Consider the following 24,987-nt stretch of genomic DNA (forward strand, 5'->3'; position numbering starts at 1 on the left):
CACACTTGAAATCAGAATTTTCTTTATTAATGCTTGGTAACATACAGAAGCATCTCATTTGCCAGGAAGGATAATTCCATCATACTGCAAGAAAAGGAGAGGCAATTTCAGCCAAGTTAAAGTAATTTTTCAGTTACTAATTTGGTGCAGACACAAGACTAATGTTAAGGACAACAGAAAATGTAAAGGCAGGCACAGACATACATCGAGCACACTGCATGGCCCAAAGTGGGAGGGGAAAATGTTTACTGCACTATGAGTAGGGCTTCTAGGTTTTATATTCAAATTTCATTTGAAATTTGTAGTCAGAGGAAATGAAGGTGTACCATTTTTTTTTTTCAGTTGCTCATTTGTAAGAACTAAGAATATCACTAAGTTGAACCAAGTATTGGCAGCTGCAGGAAGCTCAGAGCTGCCCATGGATGTAGTAGATTTCTGAAACAAGCCACCGATAGCCAGAAGCCCTAGCTATGATGCAGTAACGAACTCCTAGGAAATCTGCACCAAAATCTTTCCCTTTAGAGATTTTATATTACAACTTAGTTATATCATCAACATTTATACTAGTATTAGTCCTGAGTGACTTCTGTACAAGAAAATTAAAAATATTTGAAAACTCTGCACATTTTATATGCAGAATTTTACCATTGTAAGGGCTGGCAACTCCCCCTAAATGAGAACTAAGATTCAATATCAATTTGTGTCAGTACAAAGAAAGAACCATTATGTATCTTACCCGATAATGTTCATTCCTTTAGTCACAGCAGATGAATCCAGACGAATGGGTTGTGTCCACCTACCAGCAGCCAGAGATAGAGAACACAAAGTTGAGCTCTGCCATATTTACGATGATCTGCTCACTGGTACTTCAGTATTCGTCATGATAAAGCAGAAGTGGCCCAGAACTCCCTCCTCACAGCTATAGAGCATACTGAGGTCATTCCAAGCAGGCATTATAACTATGAAGAGGAAGATGCACTCAGGCAGGCATCCAAAACAGCGTTCCACAATCAAAGATAGCAATGTGCTAGGCAGACAACCAAAATGGCATTCCACATCCGAAAAGGACGACGCACTAGGCAGACAACCAAAGCAGCGTTCCACATCTAAAGATAGAGACGCGCCAGGTAGGCCACCAAAGCAGCGATCCACAAGACGCAGTAAGTATACATCGAGAGTGGTGCACTACAACCAAAGATGGAGACGCACCATGCAGGAATGCAAACAAGCTGCACATTTGAAGAAGGAGATGCGCTAAGTAGGCATCCAAAATGGGTGGTCAAGTAGGCAAAGTGGCTGTCTGCATCTAAAGGTGGAAACGCACTATGCAGGTTTCCAAAGTGGCCCTGCACATTCAAAGATGGGAGATCTGCTAGGGAGGCATTTGAAGTAAGGCAGGGAGTCAGTGGCGTTTCACATCCGAATATGGAAAACACACTAGACAAGCATGCAAAGTGGCTGTCTATATCTGAAGATGCATGAAGGGAAAACACAAAATAAAGAGTGGAATTGTCCTAATAAAGACTGGTGAACACAAACTATTGTGTAAATGTCCTTTTATTAATCAAAAGGTTCAAATGACTTTATTCATCCAATAACTCAATGACCCGACCTATACATGTTTTGGCCAAACAGGCCTGCTTCAGAAGTCTTGAGAATCTTCTAGATAATACCAAATCATGTTTTAGATGATATATAGGTTCTTAAGTCAATGTTGCAGTATAGAATCTTCTGCAAAAGAGGTTGGAGCCATAACAGTCCTTGACGTTCTGAAACCACTCCTCAAAGAGACGCCAAACTCGCACATAAGCCCGAGAGGTGGAAAGTCTCTGGGAACCCAAGAGGTGGAAAGTCTCTGGGAACCCAAGAGGTGGAAAGTCTCTGGGAACCCAAGAGGGTGGAGATCATCTTATTTGAATAACCATTTTTTTTTTTTTTTTACTTAGATGTTCCCTTTCAAGAGCCAAGCCATAAGATAAAAGGGACCCGGATCGAACATTGGAATAGGACCCTGCGTCAGAAGGTCAACTGAAAGGAGTAGTAGAAGAGGATGTGTCACAAGAAGACAAACTAGATCTGCGTACTACAGGCACCTGGACCAGTCTGGAGCCACAAAGACCACATGGCCAATGTGACAAGCAATGCGAAGGACTCTGCCCACCATTGGCCACGGGGAAAAAACATACAGAAGGCCAACCATCAGCCAAGGCTGCACCACAGCATCCAGCCCCTCGGCCTGGTAATCTCTGCGCCAACTGAAGAACCTCGGCACTTTGGTGTTGACTCTCGTGGCCATCAAGTCCCTGGCTGGTCCCAAGCCTGCACAATCAACTCGAAGACTGTGGGACTGACACCACTCGCCAGGATCTAACACATGACTGAGGAAGTCCGCCTGGATTTCTCCAATCCTGCTATGTGGGAAGCCGAGATGTGCAGAAGATGTCTGCCCAAGCCATCAACAGAGAAGCCTCCTTTGCCACGAGATGACTCTTGGTGCCCCCTTGACAACCGATGTAAGCCACCATCGTGGCATTGTCCAAGAGAACCCAAACCAATTTTTCCTTCAGCAACATCTGGAACACTAGCAACGCCAACCAGATGGCTCTGGTCTCCAGAACGCCTCTTACGGAGACCAGCTGCCCTGAGCCGAGCGACTGAGACACTGAGCTCCCTAACTGAGGAGACTGGCGTCCGTGATATGCACCATCCACTGAGGCTGATCCAGACTCACTCTCTGCACCAGATTGGAAGACTAACAAAGAATGCCTCAGAAAACTGAGCTTGTTCACCCTTGAGAAGAGAAGAATGCGTGGGGATATGATAGACTTTTAAAATACTAAAAGGATTTGATAAAATCCAGCAAGATGCATCGTTATTCATATTGTCAAAAGTGACTTGGACGAGAGGTCATGGACTGAAATTGAGAGGCGACAGGCCCAAGACAAATGTCTTGAAGTTCTGTTTCACACTGCGAGTGGTGGACACTTGGAACGCTCTCCCGGAGGAGGTTGTGACGGAGACCTCCATTATAGGATTCAAGGGCAAGTTGGATGCACACCTCCTTGCAAATCACATTGATGGATACAGGTAAACAAGGTCTCATCTGGGAACACCTAGGTCTTCATCAGGAAGCACCTAGTTAAGCCTCCGCATGTGCGGGTCACCGGACTAGATGGACCAAGGGTCTATTTCGGTGATTCGGCATTTTTTATGTTCTTATGTAACCACAAGCGGAGGCTGCGACGAACTAACCCACAAAGCAGAACAGGAGAGTCCATATCATGCATCTGAGGCGACCACCGAAGAGCATACTGAAATGGGTGTATGCGAATGCAAGTCCAAGCCCACCTGACCTGTCCAGGGAGGCCGCCATTGACCCCAAGACCTATAGAAAATCCTGCACCCAAGGACACTGACAATCTATCAGGAAGCAAATCTGCAACTGCAACTTGCACACTCGGGGCCTCTGGAAGGAAGACTTTCCCGAGGTATCGAAGAGAACCCTGAGGTACTCCAGGCGATGAGATGGAGCCAACCTGCTCTTGGACAAGTTGACCACCAATCCCAGCTAGAATTCCACAACCCGAGTCGTAACCTGGGAACTCTCCTCAAAGGACTTTGCTTGAATCAGTCAGTCATCCAAATAGTGATAAACAAGGATGCCCTCCTTGCATAAGGCCACCACCATAATCTTGGTGAAAGTCCGGAGCCGTGGCCAGACCAAAAGGAAGCGCACAAAACGGATAGTGCTTTCCCAAAATCACAAAGTGAAGAAATCGCTGATGGGAGGCTTTCATCAGATCGAGAGAAGTCAGGAACTCTCCAGGCTGGATTTCCAGAATGACAGATCTCAGAGTCTCCATACAAAAAGATGGAACCCGGAACACCCTGTTGACACCTTTCAGATCCAAAATGGGCTGAAAAGACCCCTCTTTCTTGGGCATCACAAAGTAAATGGAATACCTGCCGGTGCGAAATTCCTGAGGGTGCACTGGGACCACCAAATGAAGTCAAGCAACCTTTGCAGCGTTTGATGGAAAACCCGATTCTTCCAAGCTGCCTAATAAGGAAAAGAAAGAGGAAACAATCTGGCAAGGGCCAGGAAAACTCCAGAGCATAACTGTCCCGAATAACTTCAAGGACCCACTGATCCGTTGTGATCTGGACCCACTCCTGGTAAAACTCCTGCAACTGGGTTCCCACCAGCATCAGGGAAAGGGCCTGCAAGGAGTCATTGGGACTGGGGCGGCAGAGGGGCTTCTGGAGAAGTCACGACCTCCCACCCCCAGAACCCTGAAAGGACTGCATGCGTTGAAAGAAATGGCACCTGGAAGGAAAAAAAGCTGCTCCCTGACCAGGATGGAATCGATGAAAATCACACAAACACCGGGCAAAGGTGGGCAAGAATGGTCCTCAGAAGACAGACCACCTTAGAATTAGTCAAGGCCTGAACCAACTTGTCCAAATCCTCGCCAAACAAGAAAAAACCCCGAAAGGGAAATTTACAAAGCTTAGCCTTAGATGCCACATCCGCCAACCAATCCTGGAGCCACAGCTCAATTTTAGCAACCTCTTGATCCACCAAAGACCAGTCAGACTCCCAGTCAAAACCACACTCAGATCACTGGAAAAAAAGTCTGGACCACCAGATCACACATCACCGCCAGGGCAGCCATGTCAAAACTCTGCTTAAGAAGAGACTCCAACCTACGATCCTGAGAGTCCCGCAAGGCTGAGCTGCCTTTAACTAGCACCGTATGCTGATGCACATCAACCACAGGAGATTTCAAGGTAATCCCATCCCCATCAGGAATGGGATACAGCCGAGCCATGGACCGCGCCAAATGAAAAGACCTTCCATTGTGTGTGCACTGCTTCCCCAATATCCTGATGCATAGAAAAGAATAAGAGGCTGAACAGACCCCCGAAGCAGGTGGTCCACCACACACGGGGGCTTCCCCAAAGCAAAAAACTAACAAAACCTGAATAAGCTTCTGTAGCTCTTCCCGCTGAAAAATGCGCATCATTGATGTATCCACATCAGCCAGCATCTCCATAAAACACATTTCCGTGTTATCCACCCCACTTCCCTACCCCCGAGAGGATCTTGGGGGTCCAAGTCTTCATCAGGCAAAAACGCACCTGCAAACAGAAAATCCTCTTCCTACGAGATCCGCGGCCACTTGGACGAAGATGGAGGGGATTGGGCCAGAGCCGACGCTGATAGGGCCAAATGGGGGTGGATGCGGAAGGCAGAAACCCTACAGAAAACCCAGAGATCCCTGGGGAAAAAATAGGGCAGCATACAAGTAAGCCATGTACATTGCTAAACCAAAATCTGGGGCAAACCTCCTTGGCGACAAAGCAGAACTCACTGCTACAGCAGGAGACTCAGCACAAACCTGTTCCTGTCTCTCTAAGTTGGGGGGGGGGGAGGGTCACCTGCGGCCACAGGCAAGATGGTGGCACTTCCTGCCAAAACCAGTGAAAAACCTGCCGAAAACAACTCCCCCAAAGCTTGCAGTGGCAAACGGGCCTCAACAGACCTAACTGCTAAAGCAGGTAAGCCAGCAGCTGCGAAAAGGAATCCCTAGCACTATCAGCAGTAAGGGAAACTGCCAGCAGCTGACAAAATTCTTGTGTGGGCAATGGGGGAAGCCTGGGTTTGCCCACTGCCTGCTGCCTACTTGCAGTGCACAAGCAAAGGAGAACCCTGCTCACCGGCACCCGAAGCAGACTAGTATTCCCCTTTGTGGCGGCCAGTGCACTTTTTGCACACACCAGCCACATCGACCATGCACAGAAGGTAAGCATGGAAGGGCACAAGAACATTCCCCAATGTGGCAGAAGGGGCCAAAACGCTAAATCACAAAGTCCTCTATATAGCCCGGGGTTTTAGCAAGAACCAGTTGCCTTACATGCTGGCGAGGAGGGAAAGAGGATCAGGCAGAACACACGTGCTCATATCCCGTAACTATTAGAAATTACAGCACATACTGTGTGGTTAGAAGCTGAAGTAGGCCTCATCAGACAGTATTTAAAAAAATAAACCCCATCCCCATCAACTGGATTTAGTAAATGTGATTATTAAATTTTTTTTTTTTTAAGAGAAGGGAGTTAGGAGTGCAGGATCAAGTTAGGAAGGAGTATATAGGGGATGGGTAGGGAACTGCCACCACCAATTATACCCCAAGAGGCACCCAGAAAGCCTCTTCCCCTGCTCACTGATTCAGCAGAGCCAAAACAGGAGCGAAGCTGCACCTGTAGCTGGACCAAACCATGCTGAACAGCAGATGAGACTAGGAGCAGGATAGAGACCATTCACCTGTGGATAAGAAGAATACTGAAGTACTGGCGAGCAGACCATCGTATATATGCCAGAGCTCAACTTTGTGCTCTCTATCTCCACCTGCTGGTAGGTGGATACAACCCACTCATTTGGATTCATCTGCTGCTGTTAAGGAAAAGTAATTCAGCTTTCTAGTACGACTACAAAGTAAACTGTGTACATTCTAAACATCCCAAAATCAATTGGGAAGAAATGAGTCTCAACAAAAACTCACTTCCCAAAGAGCGAATAACAGAAAACAAAAAAGAAAGTGACTGTATTTAAGCAAGGCGATTCAAGAACACTGCTCATGCACACATTTCAAAAGTACTTAGAGTGGGTTGTCAGACTGCGGGACAAGCCCGCATTGATGAAGCATCTGATATGGTCACCTTCTAATCATAGCATGTGAGTAGTGTATACTTTTTTTCATTTTAAAGCAAATAACGTGAAAACTCAAAAACGTGAAAAGTCTTACAACTTATCTGACAAAAAAGCTGAACAGGATTCAAACACGTTGTGGATTCTGATGCGTTTCACCTGGGCTGACTCCTGTATTGCAGTGTTCAGATATGATTCTAAAACAAAAAAGATAAAAAGGTTACAAATCTGTTGCACGAAACTCAAAACACCAAAAAAAAATGCTCAACTTATACAAAAACCAATCATGACACTACAGGAAGTACCTGCCACATTCAGCTACAGACGTCTTCACAAATGTTGAAATGCCAAGAAGAAGCACACTCAGACATTTAAAATTCCCCCTCCCCACCAGAACTGACCTCAGAGGTACGTGTAGACAGATTTGAATGCGCTGTCATGAATGGTGCAGGAACGCCCACCATTCAACTTCTTTATTAAGTCCCAGTGGTGTCATAGTTTATCAATGAAAGATCCATGTGGACAATGTGTAGTGTGTCCCCATGTGTCGATGATCCTATTCATCCACGGTTACAGCGCACATACTCCTAAGACAGCTACGAGTTGCAACACACTGGGAGTGGTCTACCTTGTGAAGTGCCAGTGTGGGCTATCATACATCGGCCACACTACCAGGAGCATCAAGACACGTATAGTGGAACACTTGAGCAAAATATGCTGCGGGGATATCGCAGCTCCTTTAACTATCCATTGGCATGAAAAACAACATACCCTCAATGACTTGAGATATACTGTGCTAGAGGATCCGACATTAGTGCAGAGGGGGAATCTTGCAGTGATCATTTGGAGAAGGGAGCAGTTTTGGATCTTTCATTGGCAAACTGTGGCACCAATGGGACTTAACAAAGAAGTTGAATGATGGGCGTTCCTGCACCATTCATGACAGCGCATTCAAATCTGTCTACACGTACCTCTGAGGTCAGTTCCAGTGGGGGGGGATTTTAAATGTCTGAGTGTGCTTCTTCTTGGCATTTCAACATTTGTGAAGACGTCTGTAGCTGAATGTGGCAGGTACTTCCTGTAGTGTCATGATTGTTTTTTGTGTAAAGTTTAGCATTTTCTTTGGTGTTTTGAGTTTCGTGCAACAGATTGTAACCTTTTTATCGGTTTTGTTTTAGAATCACAACTGAGCACTGCAATACAGGAGTCAGCCCAGGTGAAACGCGTCAGAACCCACAACATGTTTGAATCCTGTTCAACTTTTTTTGTCAGATAAGTTGTAAGACTTTTCACGCTTTTGAGTTTTCACATTATTTGCTTTAAAATGGGAGAAAAAAAAAAAAAAAAGGAATACACTACTTCTCACGTGCTATGATTAGACGGTGACCATTTCAGACGCTCCATCAATGTGGGCTTGTCCCACAGTCTTGACAACCCACTCTCTGAGCACTTTTTAGTTCATGAGCAGTGTTCTTGAATCACCTTTGCTTAAAGTTTAAGTACAGTCACTTCCTTTTGTTTTCTGTTGTACATTCTAAATGTGACATTTTGCATCTTAATTATGAATACGATTACATTGTACAAACCATGACTTAACTTCCTGTCCAGCCATTTACCGTATATACTCAAATATAGGATGAGATTTTTGGGCCAAAAAATGGGAGTCTCATCCTATATTCGGGTCATCAACCCAACCCCCTCCTGGGCGATTCGGTAGGCCGTGACAGAAGGGATGCCTCCTATCCCGGCCACTTTTTTTTTTAATCCCTCCCGCCCCCCGCAGGCTTACCTGCCATTTTTAATCCCTGGTGGTTCAGCAGTGTACGGGGCAGGAATGATCTTTCTGCACTTTGCCCCGTGCTGAGCCTCTCCGTCCCCTTTTGGCAGCTAGCGGCACACCCAAGAGGGCCGAGCTCTTCCTGCTCGGCCCTGCACCAGTTCTCATGTGACGAGAACTGGCGGCGGCCATTCGGAGAGCAGCGTAGGGCCGAGCAGGAAAAGCTCGACCCTTTCGGGTATGCCACTGGCCGCCAAAATTGAACGGGGACAGAGAGACTCGGCACGTGGCAGGACACAGAAAGATCACTCTTGCCCCGTACACCGCTGGGTCACCAGGGATTAAAAATAGCAGGTAAGAGCGGGGAGGGGGTTGGTTAAAAAAAAGTTAGTCGGCCGGGACATCCCTCCTGTCCCGGCCTACCACTAGACCATCAGAGGTAGGAAGGTGAGGCAGGATACAGTCTAGCATGGAGTGAGGGAGGCTAGGTGCAGAGCCTGGCATGGAGTGAGGGGGCTGGGTACAGAGCCTGGTAAGGAAGGGAACCCTGGGTGCAGAGCCTGGCAGGGTATGGCACTTGAATATTAAGCCCCCTGTCTTATATTCGAGTCAACCATTTTTCCTCCTTTTTTGGAGGAAAAATTGGGGTCTCGACTTATATTTGGATCGACTTATATTCAAGTATATACAGTAAATCGAATACATCTTGTTCAGAATTATTTTCTAGGCTTCTAGTCTTACTTCAGTATATAAACCAATAGCCAGTCATTGGATGCTGTTCCAAATCAATCACTTATAAGAACAAAAAAGGTCCATCAAGCCCAGTATTCTGGTTTCCAAGTAGCCAATCCAGGTCACAAGTACCTATCAGAATTCCCCCCAAAAAACCCAGATTCTGTGCTGCTTAACTCCAGGGATATCACATCAAGGAGAGATCAAACCTATATACAATAATTGATAATCTGTGCAATATTCTAACTTTTTTAATGAATCCTCAGATGGCTGGTGTAAGCAATGAAACACACCATTTTCTTCACCCACTTCAGCAGCCTGACTTCACAGGTTCCAAAACGTTTTATATTTTATTTCACATTTTATTTTCTTTTTCTTTAAATAATAAAAAATGCACTTATCTGCTGACTTATGGCATTGCAAGACTCGCCCCTCTCAACATAACCATGTTTCAACTCTTTCATCAGGGTCAAACATGATCATGTCAGGAGGGGCAATCATTGCAATGCCATAAAGGTACAAGCGGAATAAAAATCACTAATGTAATGTAATGTAATGTAATAAACCAGCAGATAAGTGCATTTTTAATAAATTTAAAGAAAAAAGGAAATGGAAAACAAAGATGAAATGTTATAATGCCCTTGTATCACTCTATGGTATGGCCACACCTCAAATATTGTGAGCAGTTCTGGTCACTATATCTCATAAAAGATATAGCAGAATTAGCCAAGGTAAAGAAGAGTGACAAAAATGATAAAAGGAATTGGTTGACTTCCCTATAAGGACAGGCTAAAGTGGCTAGGGAGAAGAGACAGCTCAGGGGAATAATTTGAGCATGCTGGGTTTACCTGAATCTGTGAAGGACTGACATATCAGTTTTTTCATTCCTGGCTCCCCGAGCAGCTGAGGAAAAAGCCTCAGACGAGAGCCCTACCACCACAGCAGTAGTGTAAGGCGGAGAATCTCATTGGCACAAAAAACCTCCCGATTATTTCAACATGGTCAAGAAATTGGTGAGGGCAACCTCACAGAAGTTCAAAAGAGACGAGCTGCATTATGCTAACCAGTAGGTTTATCCCTGGTTATCTAACCTTTCAAAACAGAAATGTAAGGATTTTGATTCTTCGGACCCTTCAGAAGAGAGGGTTTCATGTCTAATTCTGACGATGATTTTTTTAAACAGAGACAGTTTTGGGGGGTCTAGTTGGAACCAATCCTAGAGGAAGCCCAGAGAGCGCAATCAAAATCGAAGGTGCCTAGCCACCAGGTCCCAAGGAACAGTGTCAAGCATCCAACAACCGAACAGGTAGTGTTTAAGGAATTTTTTTGCCCAGCATCCTTTTGATAACACAGACCAGTCAGTGATTAAAAATGCATCTACAGTATATGGAAACCTCCGACATCCCCAAGTTCCCATTTGGGCACTTTCAAAGCCTAGTCACAAGGGATATTAAGAAATTTGTTGCTAAAGGGATATTATCAACCATATAACCTGACTAGAAATGAATTTTTGGCTCTGAAATCTCTGCGGTCTAACCGCACACTACGCATATGCGATATGCAGAGCGGACAAAGGAGGAGCTGTTGTCGTCCTGGACATGTGCAAATATGAAGCTGAAGTTATGCGACTTTTGTCTGTTCCAGCAGATTACCTCGAATTAGAGCTAGACCCTACACCTTTTTTGATGGATGACATAAAATGTCTGACTACAACAGGCTTTGAAAAACGTTTTTTGACCAAAAAAGAGTTTGAATATTTAAACACCACAGATCCAAGAGTTCCAGTATTCTATATTTTGCCAAAAATACACAAAGATCTTGTGAACCCTCCCGGACAACCAATTGTTTCTAGAAAAGGCTCGGTGTTAGAACCTCTCTACTCGTTTGTTGATGTTTTCCTCAAACCCATTGTGACTAAAGGCTGTTCTTGAGAGATTCCCCTCTTTTTTTGACTAAATTATCAGAGATATCCTCCATTGAAGAGATCACATTTTTTGTAACTTTTGACGTCAAATCTCTATACACAGTTATTCCGCAGGAGGAAGCGATTTCCATCATCACGGATTTTCTATAGGTCCACCTTGTCAATCCTAGAATCTCGGTCAATTTTTTGATCAAACTTTTGGCTCAGGCAATGCAGAAAAATTATTTTAGATTTAAAGACAGATTTTTCCAGTACATATCCGGGGTAGCCATGGGGGCCACAATTGCCCCCTCTGTGACCAATCTTTTTATTCAGAGATTTGAAGATGTATGGATTGTGAACCCATTTTCTAATTTTGTGCCGACTTGGATGCGTTACATCAACGACATTTTTGTTATTTGGACGGGTTCAAAAGAAGATCTTGACTCTTTCCGTAGCTGGCTCAATTCCAAACATCCTAGGTGGAGTTCAGCAATAACAGTATCAGGTGCAGATCTCTTTTCTAGATGTCTGTCATCAGAGGGCCCAAGTCTATTGTGACATCTGTCTTCAAGAAGTCCACTGCTGAGAATTGCAAAAATGTGTTTCTAAGAACCATCCTTCATCATTGAAATGCAGTCTTCCCACTTCAGTTTTTTAGGTACTGTAGGATCTGTTCAGATATGCCTCGTTTTAAACATCAAAATAGACAACAGTACACACGTCTGAGAGACTGTGGTTGCCCCACTGCGGTATTAAAGAAAGCTTATAAAAGAGCGAAATTTTTGAAGAGATTTACTCTTCACCCCCAGAGTGAAAGACAAAGATGACAACACTGTTACATGAATCCTACAATATTTCCCTAAGATGACAATGGTAACTAAGATTCTTAGGAAGCATTGGGAAGTGATGCAGCTTAGTCCCAAGTTCGAAGACAACCATTTCCGTATTACCTACACAAGACAAAAGAATTTTAAAGAACTGCTGAGCCCGTCAGATGTTGGTATAAAAATGCAGATGGACAAAGGGATGGGGGGGCCACTACAGATGTGGCAATTGTTTGACCTGTAACATCACTTTGGAATACATAGGAACATAAGAAACGCCTTCACCGGATCAGACCTTGGGTCCATCTAATCCGGCAACCCGCACAAGCGGAGGCCAAGCTATGTGCTCCATGATGGAGACCTTAATTACCCGTATCCCTCAATGTGATTTGCAAGAAGGTGTGCATCCAACTTGTGCTTGAATCCCAGAATGGTAGTCTCCATTACAACCTCCTCCAGGAGAGCATTCCAAGCGTCCACCACTCGATGTACGAAACAGAACTTCCTGACATTTGTCCTGGACCTGCCGCCCCTCAGTTTCAGTCCATGACCTCTTGTTCGTGTCACATTTGACAATGTGAATAACGATGTTTCTTGCTCTATTTTGTCAAATCCTTTTAGTATTTTAAAAGTCTCTATCATATCCCCTCGCAGTCTCCTCTTTGAGGGTGAACAGTCCCAGCTTCACTCACCCATGTACTGGTAAACCTATGCAATAAGATATGTTACTAAATGTACAACTTTTTGTAGTATATATGTTCATTTGACCTTGTCCAAGGATTTACATATGGAAGACATCACGCTCGTTCAGAATCCAGGTGACTGAACACAAAAGCTGCTCTCTCACAACAAGTTAGAACCTTCCCTTGTCACCCACTATTGAAATGGCTTCGGGAAATCCACTGCTTATTCCTAGGATAAGCAGCATAGAATCTGTTTTGTTACTTTGGATCTAGCTAGGTACTTGGGATGGCCACTGCTGGAAACAGGATACTGGGATTGATGGACCTTCAGTTTGTCCCAGTATGGCAATTCTTATGTTGTGATAGTTTGATATTTTAAATCTATTTATAATAGCCACATTTAAGTTCCAACTCCAGGGATAAGCAGCAACTTTTCTCCACAGACTTAACAAACCTGTTTTAAAATGTGCTAATGTTGCTGTGTGCCCCTTATGGAATTCTTTTCAGAAAACCCAACTGATTAGTAGATACCTGTTCCCCTCAGGAATGGAGTTGAGTGAGATGAATAAAAGCAAATCGCTTTACACACGTTCACTTGACCCAAACTGATGGCTTTCAAATTTGTATTATTTGTGCAGCATGCTACTAGTTTTGTAAAATGCAAACAGGTTCCTCAAGGGACTAACAGTGTGCAAGCCAGAAGGGGCTGCAGCAGATGACAGGCTGCAAAGACTAGTGGACAGGTTAAGTGCTTACGATGGCCCTATCAAGCTGTAGGGCTGAGAAGGGGACATTACTCTCCTCCTCTCCCTGCCAATTCTTTTTCCTTGTTTACCTTCTGCTGAAACCAACGCATGGCCTCCTCTTTACCAATTCTGTGTTTGGCTCCAATGCAGCCAGTCTTGCGTTTTTTGTCTGCAATGCTGAAACCAGGCCTGCCCAGTACCTGTACAGGAGAACATATTTACTGCAAGGAAAGCAAATTGAGCACAGCACAAAGACACCCCAACCAACCCCTTGATATATGGAGTCAGGTACACCGTACTACTAATGCCTTTGAGATGCATCTGTCCGAAGGGGCTAGTTCAGCAGCACTGGAGAGTACTGTTGGTGCAGTTCCTCCAAGCCTCCTGGGAATGAAAATCAAGGTTGGAGAAATATTTGGAAGGCAAAAAACAAAAGGAGAAAAAAGCAATACAGTCTGCAGTGAGTGAAGCACAAACCAAAACAAAGAGAACTGCAGACAAATGTACAAAGATGCAGGCTAAATTTATTAAATCAGAATTTATGAATGCGGATAATGTTACCACCTTGAACCAAACCAAAGGACCCGACATGGTCCGTGTTTCAGTAAACACGCCTTCTACAGGGGTCCCAGGTGGATAAGGTATCAAAAAGAGCCCCAAACAAAAAAAAAAACTTAGCCTGTGCAGGGAAGAACAGTAGCAATGAAACAATTGCTACGGTGGAGTTTTTAATGTGATTGTTTCATTGCTACTGTTCTTCCCTGCACAGGCTAAGTTTTTTGTTTGCGGCTCTTTTTGATACCTTATCCACCTGGGACCCCTGAAGAAGGCGTGTTTACCGAAACACGGACCGTGTCGGTTCCTTTGGCTTGGTTCAAGGTGGTAACATTAACCGCATTCATAAATTCTGTTTTATTAAATTTAGCCTGCATCTTTGTACATTTGTCTGCAGTTCTCTTTGTTTTGGAAATATTTGGAAGACCAGCACGCAACAGCACCTTTTCCCATAATGCAAACAAAATTCTCTTTGAGTCCCTATCCAAAACTGAAACATACTGTGGTTGCCAAATTGAATAAAGACCAGACCATTCTATTCTATCCTTTCATATTCTATACTGCAAAATTTACAGAAAAATTTATAAAGGATAATACAGCAGTTTTCCTTAAATAATGAACTAATAAGGTTTGAAATAGAGAATGACACGGTGACAAAATTCATCACTGTTCCCGTCCCCGCGGATAACCGCGGGAAACCATCTTCATGTCATTCTTTAAGGAGAGAGGGAAGAATCAGAGTATAATTGGGCACAACCACTGACCCTTAAGCTTTGCTTTGAAGAATGCTGGTGTAGAAGGACTGAGGTTGAAATAGACACTAAAAAATGACATGGGATTATTTCCCGTGGTTATCCACAGGGATGGGAACGGTGATGAATTTTGTCACCGTGTCATTCTCTAGTTTGAAACAAAGTTTTGTGGGAGTTAAAAAAACAAACCACCACCAATCGGGAATTACAGCCTCTTAGATAAGGAGGAAGGTTGTTCCAGTGAGATAGATAAAGAGGAAGATTGTTCCAGTGAGATAAAAAAAAAAACAAAAGTAAAAGCACAAGAAAAAAATACCTTTATCTACCGAGTCAGTAAATGAGATACATTAAATGAAGATATAGTCGACAGCCATTTCAGTGGCTGGCCCACAATTATGGAAAGCCTTATGAGGTTCTTTAAGATTATGTAATCATTTGCAATCTTTTAAAACACAGTTAAAAACTCATTCGTTTAAGGAATTTTAATAAAATGGATGATTTTTGAAGAAGAATCATGTAGCAGATCTTGAGACTTGTAAACTTATTTTTTCTTGTTTAAATGAGTTTCGCAGTTAATAGTTCTGTAGTAGTTTTAATGTATGTGATGCATTGACATGTTAAGTTATGTATGTTTTATTGTAATCTGCTTAGGTTTTAAGCGGAATGGAAATTTTTAAATACTTTTAAACATTCTGATCTATCCAGATCACACCAGAGCAGTGCTTGCCAAACTTTCCAAAGCCACACCACCATTATTGCAGCCATAGAAAATACATGACCATTGGCAAGACAGACATGTTTTTATAGACAGCCCACCCAGACTGTGATCCCATTTGAGAAGCCCTGCACTTAAGCAATGAGCTGTTTGACTTAGTAAATGTGCAAGTGATTATGATTTGCCATCCCACACTGACTGGACAAGGTATTTTATTACAAATTTTCATTACTAAGAGTAGAAAGAAAATACATACCACATAAAAATCCAGGCCATAAATGCCAATGCTGGGATCATATTTGATTCCCAGATCGATGTGTTCCTGGATTCCAAAGCCAAAGTTGCCAGTATCAGAAAAGTTGTTTTTCCGCAACTCATATTCTCGCACCTGAAATATTGTAATTTATGTTTAATATAATTTCTCCAAGCAGCAAGTGATCACCCCCACCCTCCCTCAGGAGCTATAGAGAAGTCCTCACCTTCAATCCTTTCTCTAAGATCTCCTCTGCTTTAGCCCCACGTACTGTACAATGGACTGCGATCTTCTCATTTCTCCTGATGCCAAAGGACCTAACAGTATACCGAGCTACAAGAGAAGGACTGCATGAGAAGCTATAAACCCAGCAGAAAAGTTACTATATAAAGACCCCAATTCTTCATTCTTAGTTACAACATCTGTGATTAACATTAGTGCTGCCCGATTCACGATCCGAATCAGTTCACTGATTCACTTCGGGTGAATCGATGCGAATCGGTTCAAAACAAAAAAAAACCCGGTTTCCCGATTCGCCTGACCCTCCCCCCTCACCCCCTAAAGCAGGAGCGGCAGCTGCTGCACCTGCTTTAGAAGGCGAGGGTCAGTCGGGAAGTGCTGTTGTCGGCTTCCCCCCCCCCCCGGCGTCCGGCTCCCACCCCTTCGGCCTTCCACTCCCCCCGGCCTTCCCTCCGGAACAGCCTGCAAGCAAGATCGCAGTGTTAGCGATCAATACCGCTTCGGAGCTGGTTCCTCTGTCGCGGTCCCGCCCCATCTCTGACGTTAGAGAAGGGGCGGGACCGCGACAGAGGAACCAGCTCCAAAGCGGTACTAAGATCGCTAACACTGCAATCTTGCTTGCAGGCTGTTCCGGCTGGAAGGTAAACAGTGCGGGGAGGCTAGGGGGGGGAAGTGGAAGGCCAGGGGGGTGGAAGCCAGATGCCGGGGAGGGTGGTAGTGAGCAGTCCTTCGGGGTGGGACAGGTCTTCAAGGGGGGACAGGCAGGCCTTCAGGGGGGGAACAAGCCTTCAAGGGGGGAGGCAGGCCTTCAAGGGGGGGACAGACCTTCAGGGTAGGGGGGCCCTGGTATAGAAGTACACGGAGGAAGGAAAGGGGGGGTTCAAAGAGATGTGCATATGCTGAACTTTGGGGAGGAAGAAATGGGTCTGAAAATAGAGGAGAGGGAGAGAGATGATGGACAATGGGATTTAGGGAGGGAAGGAACAGAAAGGGAGAGAAGTTGGACGCAAGGGATGGTATGGGGGGGCGGATAGAGATCCTGGATAGGAGGGTAGTTGGGAAAAGAAAGGGAGAGATGGTGGACCCTGGGGTGGTGGGGAAGGAAGGGGTTATTCCATGTCAAGTGATCAAGGGCTCCCTGCATGACCATCACAGATTTTGATAAAACTTTATGCACAAAGTCCCACATGTATCGAACGAACTTTGGTAGTTTTAGTTTCGCCTGTGGAATATTCGTAGAGATATAGCCATTTGTTTGACATACAGTACGACAGTGACATTCTGACAACTTTGAGACACAATATCTCACGAGCTATGTTTCCAAAAAAACTGAAACTTAGCTACCCTGCACAACTTTTGGAGCTCTATTCAGTGCTACCAATAATAATTTTTGTCGTGCACTGAGTGAATGGCTGAATTACAGTAAACTTGGCCGAAAAAATTAGTGCTCCAAAAAAAGTCAAAGTTTGACATTACTTAGCTCCCACAATAATTGAGTAATAAATGCGAAATTTGGCGTTTTTTTCAAAAGTACAATTTCAACCTCCAAGCTCTTTCCATTAGTTTACAAATTAAGTGTAAAGTTGCTAATTTGTGTAAAAAGGCCAAAAATAGGGTATTTTCAGCCTGCTTTTACAGAAAAATACCTTTCAGAAACTCTTTCAAATCAGACTCATTAGAAAGAGCATATTTCAAACACCCTAGAAAAGTGGGCTTCATTTTTCAACGCAGGTTAACAATGCCCGAAAAAGGGGGGACAAAGTTGGGAGATGTCACCATGGCAACGGCCTACGTTTCAACTTACAATTATGTCACTTTTCCCACTGTTTTTCCCTGTTTATTTTTACTCAAACTTTGGGTACAATTATAGTGTTCTTAATTAATGATTATTCCTAACTAGAAATTGAGGTGATAATTTTGTTGCATGCAGATCACAAATTACAACTTGTTTTCTTTTTCAGATCCACATTATTATTAATTCAGTTTAAAATGGATGCCAACGAATTGACTAATAATAATCCTTTTCTGCCAGACTGTGCCATTGTGCAAACATTGTTGTCAGTGTCATGACAACACATTTTATTCTAAAAAATGTGGGCTCATTTTTTTACATAATTTGTCAACCGATGAAAAATTGCTTATCACTCGGCGCTCTGAAGTTGAACTGATGGATAAAGACCAAATCTGCCTCCACTACAAAGCAAAGTATCTCGACAAATACGAATTAAAGCAAACATCGTGTTGTAATCCATTTGAAAAGAAAAATCACATTGTTCAAAGTGGATTGTTAAAAGTCGATCTTGCCATGTCTAATGATTTTAGAAAAGTGGCAAAAATAAATATCAAGCCAGGTCAGAAACTTTGCAGTAGGTGCAAAGCCCAATACGTTTCAATGAGTGAAGCTACTGCAGCATCTTCATCTTCAGACGATTTTGATATCAGCATCTCCGATGCAGTTGATCAAAGCTTGACTGCTTTAGGAACCTCTCCATTGAAAATTCGAAGGTTAGCTAGTAGAGATAAAGCCGGCTATGTGATACGACAAATTGAACGTGTGCAGAATGTGATAGCCAAGAAGATTACATCTGCTGCTGGAGTTTCAGATGAAGAAGTTGGGCCGTCTCGTCAGTCTGAAGGATGCAAGTTATGTGAAGATTACACTGACCTCATTGAAGAAATGAAAACGAAAATTGCAATATCCAACAGATCAATGAAAGTTCAATTATTGACGATGGCCCCAAAAAGTTGGTCAATAAAGGAAACAGCAATGAAGTTTGGCGTTTCAGAGCGCATGGTCAGAACAGCCCAAAAAGTAAAGAAAGAGAAAGGCATTTGTTCTACACCTGATGCAAAAATTGGCAAGTCCCTTCCAAAAGAAATTGCAAATAGAATTCAAGATTTTTACGAAGACAATGAATTCAGCAGAATATATCCTGGCAAAAAAGATTGCATTTCAGTCCGCCTCAATGGTTTAAAAGTACAAAAGCGGCTGCTGTTGTGTAATTTAAAAGAGCTGTACGTGGCGTACTGTAACAAATACGGAACTGAAATTGGTTTTTCCAAATTATGTGAGCTCAGGCCAAAGTGGTGTGTAACCGTTGGTGCATCAGGTGCACACTCCGTGTGTGTCTGCACGATACATCAAAATGTAAAGCTCATGCTACAAGGCGCCAATGTCAAAGAGAACTACAAAGTTCTTATGGAAAAAACTGTGTGCGACCTAAATGTCAAGGACTGTATGCTACAACGATGTCAAAACTGCCCTGGTGAAGAAGCACTAACAGCATACCTGGAAGAAATATTCAAGGATTTAGATCCAGAAGAATCAATAGAATTTAAGCAATGGGTTCACGCTGACCGTGAAACATTAGAAACAAGCGTACTAACCATGGACAACTTTATTGAAAGACTTGCAAGCAAGATTTGGAAGTTGACAAGCCACCATTTCATTTCAAAACATCAAAGTGAATATTTGAAGATGTTGAAGACAGGCTTAAAAGAAACGGAAATGATCGTTTTGATGGATTTCGCTGAAAATTACTCATTTGTTGTACAGGATGCCGCCCAAGGCTTTCACTGGGAAAATTCACAAGCTACGGTACATCCTTTTGTTGCATATTACCTCAATGAAGTGGGCACATTGCAAGTTGTAAACTGTTGCATTATTTCTGATCATATGCAACATGATATATCTGTACACGTGTTCATTCAAAAGTTGATCGAATTTTTGGTAACTCAAACAAACATTACCAAAATATACTACTTCAGTGACGGCTCAGCTGCACAATATAAAAACTACAAGAACTTTGTGAATTTGTGCAATCACAGAAATGATTTCAACATTGAGGCTGAATGGAATTTTTTTGGAACTAGCCACGAAAAATCACCCTGCGATGGAGTTGGTGGAACAACTAAACGACTGGCTGCCCGGGCTAGCCTCCAAAGACCATCAACGGATCAAATATTGACGCCAAAGGATCTATTTAACTTTTGTGACCAAAATATACACAGAGTTAAATACATTTATGTTCCAAAAGAAGAAATTGAAGAAAGCAAAAAGTTTCAAGAAGAAAGATGGCATGAAAGCAGCACAGTAGCCGGTACCAGAGAGCACCATCAATTTGTACCAGTCGACTCAAACTCGGTTTGTGTCAGCAAAGTTTCAAATGACACAATAAATTTTGTTGCCAAAATTTCTGATACTGCCATTCCAAATTTGAAAGTGTCCGAAATCTTTCCTGGTTGCTACGTTGCCTGTACTTACGATAATCAATGGTGGATAGGCAACGTTGTTGAAGTCTCAATTGAACAAAATGATGCATTGATAAAATTTATGCATCCTCACGGTCCAGCTCATTCGTTTTATTGGCCAGAAAGGCAAGACGTTTGTTGGGTTCCAGAGCAACACCTCATCTGCATGCTTTGTGCCCCTTCAGTTACATCATCCGGCCGCCAATATCAATTTCCAGAAACTGCATTGAAGAAAGTGGCTCAAAAATTTAACAGAATGTTATAAAGATTGCTGGCAGTTAAAATCAAAGTGGACTTCACTTCGGCTTGGGAACTATATAAGATACCCAATTTAGGCTTGGGAACCTAGGATAAGACACCTTAATCATTGGCTTTGGAACCAGAAAGATACCAACAAAAGGCTTTGGAACCTTGACAAAGAAACCAAATGCGAGGCTTGGGAACCTGGACGAAGTGGCCCACCCGTGGCTGGTATTGCACAGCTATCGGGCGTGACCCCTATGGCGATGGGGTTGCCAGTTCAAACTCTTGAACTGGTAGTGACAATGTCACCATGGACCAACGCAATAGAGTAGTAGTAATACTACGTCAATACAAAACTGTAACTTTAAAAATGACAGAACTATGTTGAAATAGAGGTTGTTGCCGTGGCAACGTCTCCCAACTTTGTCCCCCTTTTTCAGCCATTGTTAACCTGCGTTGAAAAATGAAGTTCACTTTTCTAGGGGGTTTGAAATATGCTCTTTCTAATGAGACTGATTTGAAAGAGTTTCTAAAAGGTATTTTTCTGTAAAAGCAGGCTGAAAATACCCTATTTTTGGCCTTTTTACACAAATTAGCAACTTTACACTTAATTTGTAAACTAATGGAAAGAGCTTGGAGGTTGAAATTGAACTTTTGAAAACAACGTTGTACTGAGACATTATGCGCCAAATTTTGCATTTATTACTCAATTATTGTGGGAGCTAAGTAATGTCAAACTTTGACTTTTTTTGGAGCACTAATTTTTTCAGCCAAGTTTACTGTAATTCAGGCATTCAATCAGTGCTCGGCAAAAATTGTTATTGGTAGCAATGAACAAAGCTCAAAAAGTTGTGCAGGGTAGCTAAGTTTCAGTTTTTTTGGAAACACAGCTTGGGAGATATTGTGTATCAAAGTTGTCAGAATGTCATTGTTGTACTGTATTTCATTGTGGTATGGGGTCAAACAAATGGCTATATCTCCACAAATATTCCACAGGCGAAACTAAAACTTTACCAAAGTTTGTTTGAGACATGGTGGACTCTGCATATGAAGTTTCATCAAAATCCGTGATGGTCATGCAGGGCACTTTCCAAGAATCTGATCACTTGACATGGAATGATCCGAAGGAGAGATGCTGGATGAAAAGGTAGTTAAGAAAAGGTGGATCTGTGGAGGGAAATGAAAAAAAGGAAAGATGCCAGACCTCCTGGGGAGGGAAGAGAAACGGAAGGGGAGGACAGAGATGGAAGACGGGATGGTTAGCAGGGAGAAAGAAGAAAGGAGACCCTGGCAAGCAAGTTTTCAGAAGACAACCAGAGCCTGAGACCAACAAAATTTGAATAATGACCAGACAACAAAAGGTAGAAAAACTAATTTTATTTTCTGTTTTGTGATTACAATGTGTCAGATTTGAAATGTGTATCCTGCCAGAGCTGGTGTTTGACCGCAAACGTGAGCTAGGATTTAACAGAGAAAGGAAAAGTCTTTTTTGTTTATACCACAGCACCAGTGTGGTTAGGAGAAGGCAAAGGGGGTGAAGAGGCTGTAAAATAAACCCAACAGGATGTTTGGAAAAAAAAAAACCAAAAACCACCAATTAGGCAGGAAAATCAAATTGAATCGAAAAACCAATTCAATAGGCTGAATCGAATCGAAATTTTTTTCCTGAATCGGGCAGCACTAATTAACATCCCCTCTCCCACAGGCACAGCATGAACACTAACCCTTTCTGAACAGGGTTATGGCATCAATTCAAGCTGTATATCCAAACAGAATTCAAGGCTACTAGTAGATACGTGGGATTCAAACAAGAAGGCACTAGTCAGACATAAAAGGTGCACCCTGTACACATGTCCATCAGTATACATTTCTCTAATACATCAGATGGGAAAACCCACCACCATAGCAAGCAATCCATATCCATATCTTGGGAACGTTGACCAATTTGTGCTCCACAAAACAGAAAAGTACCCCCAATCATAACTGAAAAATGGCAGCTGTGTCTCATCTTCAGTTATTCTTCAAGTAGGAAAGATGCAGTAATTGAATATCCCATATTCCTCCAATCTTAAAAGAAAATTAAAACTAACCATACCTTCTTAGAAGCACTTACACCACTGCCTTACCTTTGGAGAAGACTGGTGTCTGACCAGTGAGCTGTTCCAGCACCTTAGCAGCACGTGTCAGTCTATCACCACTTTCACCAACACAAATATTAAGACAGAGTTTACGAATGCGCAGTTCACGCATAGGATTCTCCTTTTCACCTTGATCCTAAAGAAAAGCAATTCAGAACATTATAACACTGGTCCTCCCCCAAGCATTAACCCATGTAACAAGGGAGTAGCCAATAGTTTATGGATTTTTCTGCTTTAAATTATTTTCAAAAGCTACTCCTTACAATTTTTGTCCACTTTCCTAAAACACAAACATATTATTACACAAAGAAAATATAAACCTACAGCAACCATCATCAAACTCACCTTTATAGCATGGGTAAAAACTTTTTCAGGTGGGACCCTAGCCAGACCAGCAGTAATAAAAATAATACTAATTAGCCTGAAGATATTCTGAACTTATAGGAAACCATAACACAGTTTCAGCGCTTGCCGATTTCCAAACTGAACATTTTACTGGAATCGAGATCATTTTATTTATTAGAATTTATTTACAGGTGAAACTTAAGCCATAGACCGTTACAGCAGTAAAAAAATATTCAAATTACAATGAAAGTATGGCACAGTCTGCTACATTACAAGGTCGACATATGACAAAACATGATGTTAGCAAAGGTGGAGCATATAGAGACAGCAGTAGGAAACTAAAGGGACTCATTGCAAGAAGTTGCAGAGGTCAGAATTGTAAGCCCGGGTGGGGGTGGGAGCGGGTAACAGTGCTGTTGCTGCTGCTGCTCCCCAGGCGTTTGCTCCGAAGAGAAGGAGGAGGCCGTAGGAGACTCCAAGCAAGAGGTCTGGCGGGAAACCCGGTCCCTCCTCCAGCTGCGCCAGCCGCACTCGCTGCGATCGGCCGGGCCGGCACGGCTGTTCGTCTCCTTGCCATTCTACCAGGCAGAACCGCTTCAGCAAGGCGGATGCAAACGGATTGCCGAAGCGCCACTCACCGCCATCCTGAAGAACCAGAAGAGAGAGCGAGACTTCCGGCTCCAGCTTTTCACGCGCTCTATTTCAACCGGAAGTGAAGGCCGCCGCCAGGATTGGGCTATTCTTTATCACGTGACTCGGAAGCCGCTGTGGCTCGGGCTCAATATGGCGCACAGTCACGGCGGCGGGGGTTGTTCGTGTGCGGCAGAGCGGGAGGAGGACCCGGAGCGCGGCGTTGCTTATGGGCTCTTCCGTAGGATCGACCTGGCGAGGCTGACGTGTCTGAACGAGAGCCGCGAGGGCAGCGGGCGGCTTGTCTTTAGAGCGTGGGAGGAGCGCGAGGACCGCACGCAGGTGACTGACTGGTTACCGCGTTTCCCCCCTGGGGCAGCAGAGTCGAACTTCCTCTCTGGACAAGCTTGAAATTCGTGTCTGCTGCACAAGTCTGTGCCCCCCACTGTCCGGTTGATAGCCGGCTCCCACAACCGCTCCCTTTCTCGTAAGCCCCGGTTCGGTACTTTCCTCTCTTATATACGTTTTGTCGGGACAGATTTCCTGTTTTGGGCGACGCTACAATCGGGATATCTCATTCAGCAGACTGAAGTTGCCATCCAGTAGCTCCTACTGTTGTCAGTGCCTGCAATTAAATCTCTAGTTCTTTTGCTTTCAAAGGATGTTTGTATGTCACTCTAAAATAAATATATGCTAGGTTCCCTCTTTCAGATCACCCGTTTTACTTTGTTTGCTTGCAGTTTTTATATATAGTCACGTTATTCCTTCTTTCTCCCTATGTTGTCTTTCTGGCATAGCATATAGCTTGAGAACTGTATTCCAGCCATATTCTCCACTGCCACATGTATAATATGACCCCCATTAAATCTAAATTGTCATCTTCTGTGACTGTCTCTAGATCTCAATGACCTACTTAAACTTGTAACTATGACTCTCCTCATGAGACAGATCAGCCAGAGCTTCTGCAACAGCTGGTGTTTCTTGTCCTCATTGCACTGCTGTCTTTCATGAGGTGCCCTGTAGCTTCTTCAGATTTCTACAGTAATGAGTTTTCCAAGTTTTATTTCTTTGTGTTTGGCTTTTCATTAGCTCAGTGTAATAATCCTCTATAATAAAACCCTAAACGCGCATGCGCACAGGGTTTTGTGATCCGTGACAGCATGCTGTGTCCTTTCGTGGCCATATTCTATTTACGGCGTGCAGCGGCTTACGACGGCTATCGGAGGTGCAGGCATTTGAGCGGCGGTGGCAGTTTCACTGCTGATAGCTGGCGCCTAGAGGAACGGCTTGAGGGTGATGTGAGGTGTCCCATGCTGGTAAACATTCTGAAATGCTCAGGGAAGTGGAGGAGGAGCAGGGAAGAGGTTCTGCTAGATTGGGGGGGGGGTGAAAGGAAGGGAGAGAAGAGCTGCTGCTGGACAGGGGAAGCAGGGAAGGGGTGGTAGTGGACAGTCGAGGAAAGAGACAGACAGAAAGAAAGACAGACAG

General features: G+C 43.6%; 2 protein-coding genes across 2 annotated transcripts in view; one reads left to right on the top strand and one right to left on the bottom strand.

The window, feature by feature from the left end:
* Positions 1 to 23,645, bottom strand: RPL11 (ribosomal protein L11). Its single transcript, XM_033954180.1, has 6 exons — positions 23,508 to 23,645; positions 22,513 to 22,660; positions 15,879 to 15,985; positions 15,656 to 15,787; positions 13,467 to 13,577; positions 1 to 84 (listed from the first exon to the last, which is right to left on the bottom strand). The coding sequence occupies exons 1-6, from the start codon at positions 23,511 to 23,513 to the stop codon at positions 55 to 57; spliced, it is 534 nt and encodes a 177-aa protein (XP_033810071.1). The 5' UTR covers positions 23,514 to 23,645; the 3' UTR covers positions 1 to 54.
* PITHD1 (PITH domain containing 1) overlaps positions 23,589 to 24,987 on the top strand; it is a 30,508-nt gene continuing 29,109 nt past the window's right edge. Inside the window, exon 1 of the mRNA XM_033954181.1 lies at positions 23,589 to 23,841. Within this exon, the coding sequence (XP_033810072.1) occupies positions 23,653 to 23,841 (189 nt within the window). The 5' untranslated portion in view covers positions 23,589 to 23,652. The remainder of the gene's footprint in view (positions 23,842 to 24,987) is intronic.

The sequence above is a fragment of the Geotrypetes seraphini genome, chromosome 8 (assembly GCF_902459505.1).
Source record: "Geotrypetes seraphini chromosome 8, aGeoSer1.1, whole genome shotgun sequence".
In the NCBI taxonomy this organism is placed as follows: domain Eukaryota; kingdom Metazoa; phylum Chordata; class Amphibia; order Gymnophiona; family Dermophiidae; genus Geotrypetes; species Geotrypetes seraphini.

What these genes read in the sequence shown, in the direction of transcription:
- RPL11 (XM_033954180.1), bottom strand. An exon ending in ATGGCCTGGATTTTTATGTG is followed by an intron (nt 13,578 to 15,655) that starts GTATGTATTTTC and finishes TCTCCTGTACAG; the next exon opens with GTACTGGGCAGGCCTGGTTT. An exon ending in TGCGTTGGTTTCAGCAGAAG is followed by an intron (nt 85 to 13,466) that starts GTAAACAAGGAA and finishes CTTTTCTTGCAG; the next exon opens with TATGATGGAATTATCCTTCC.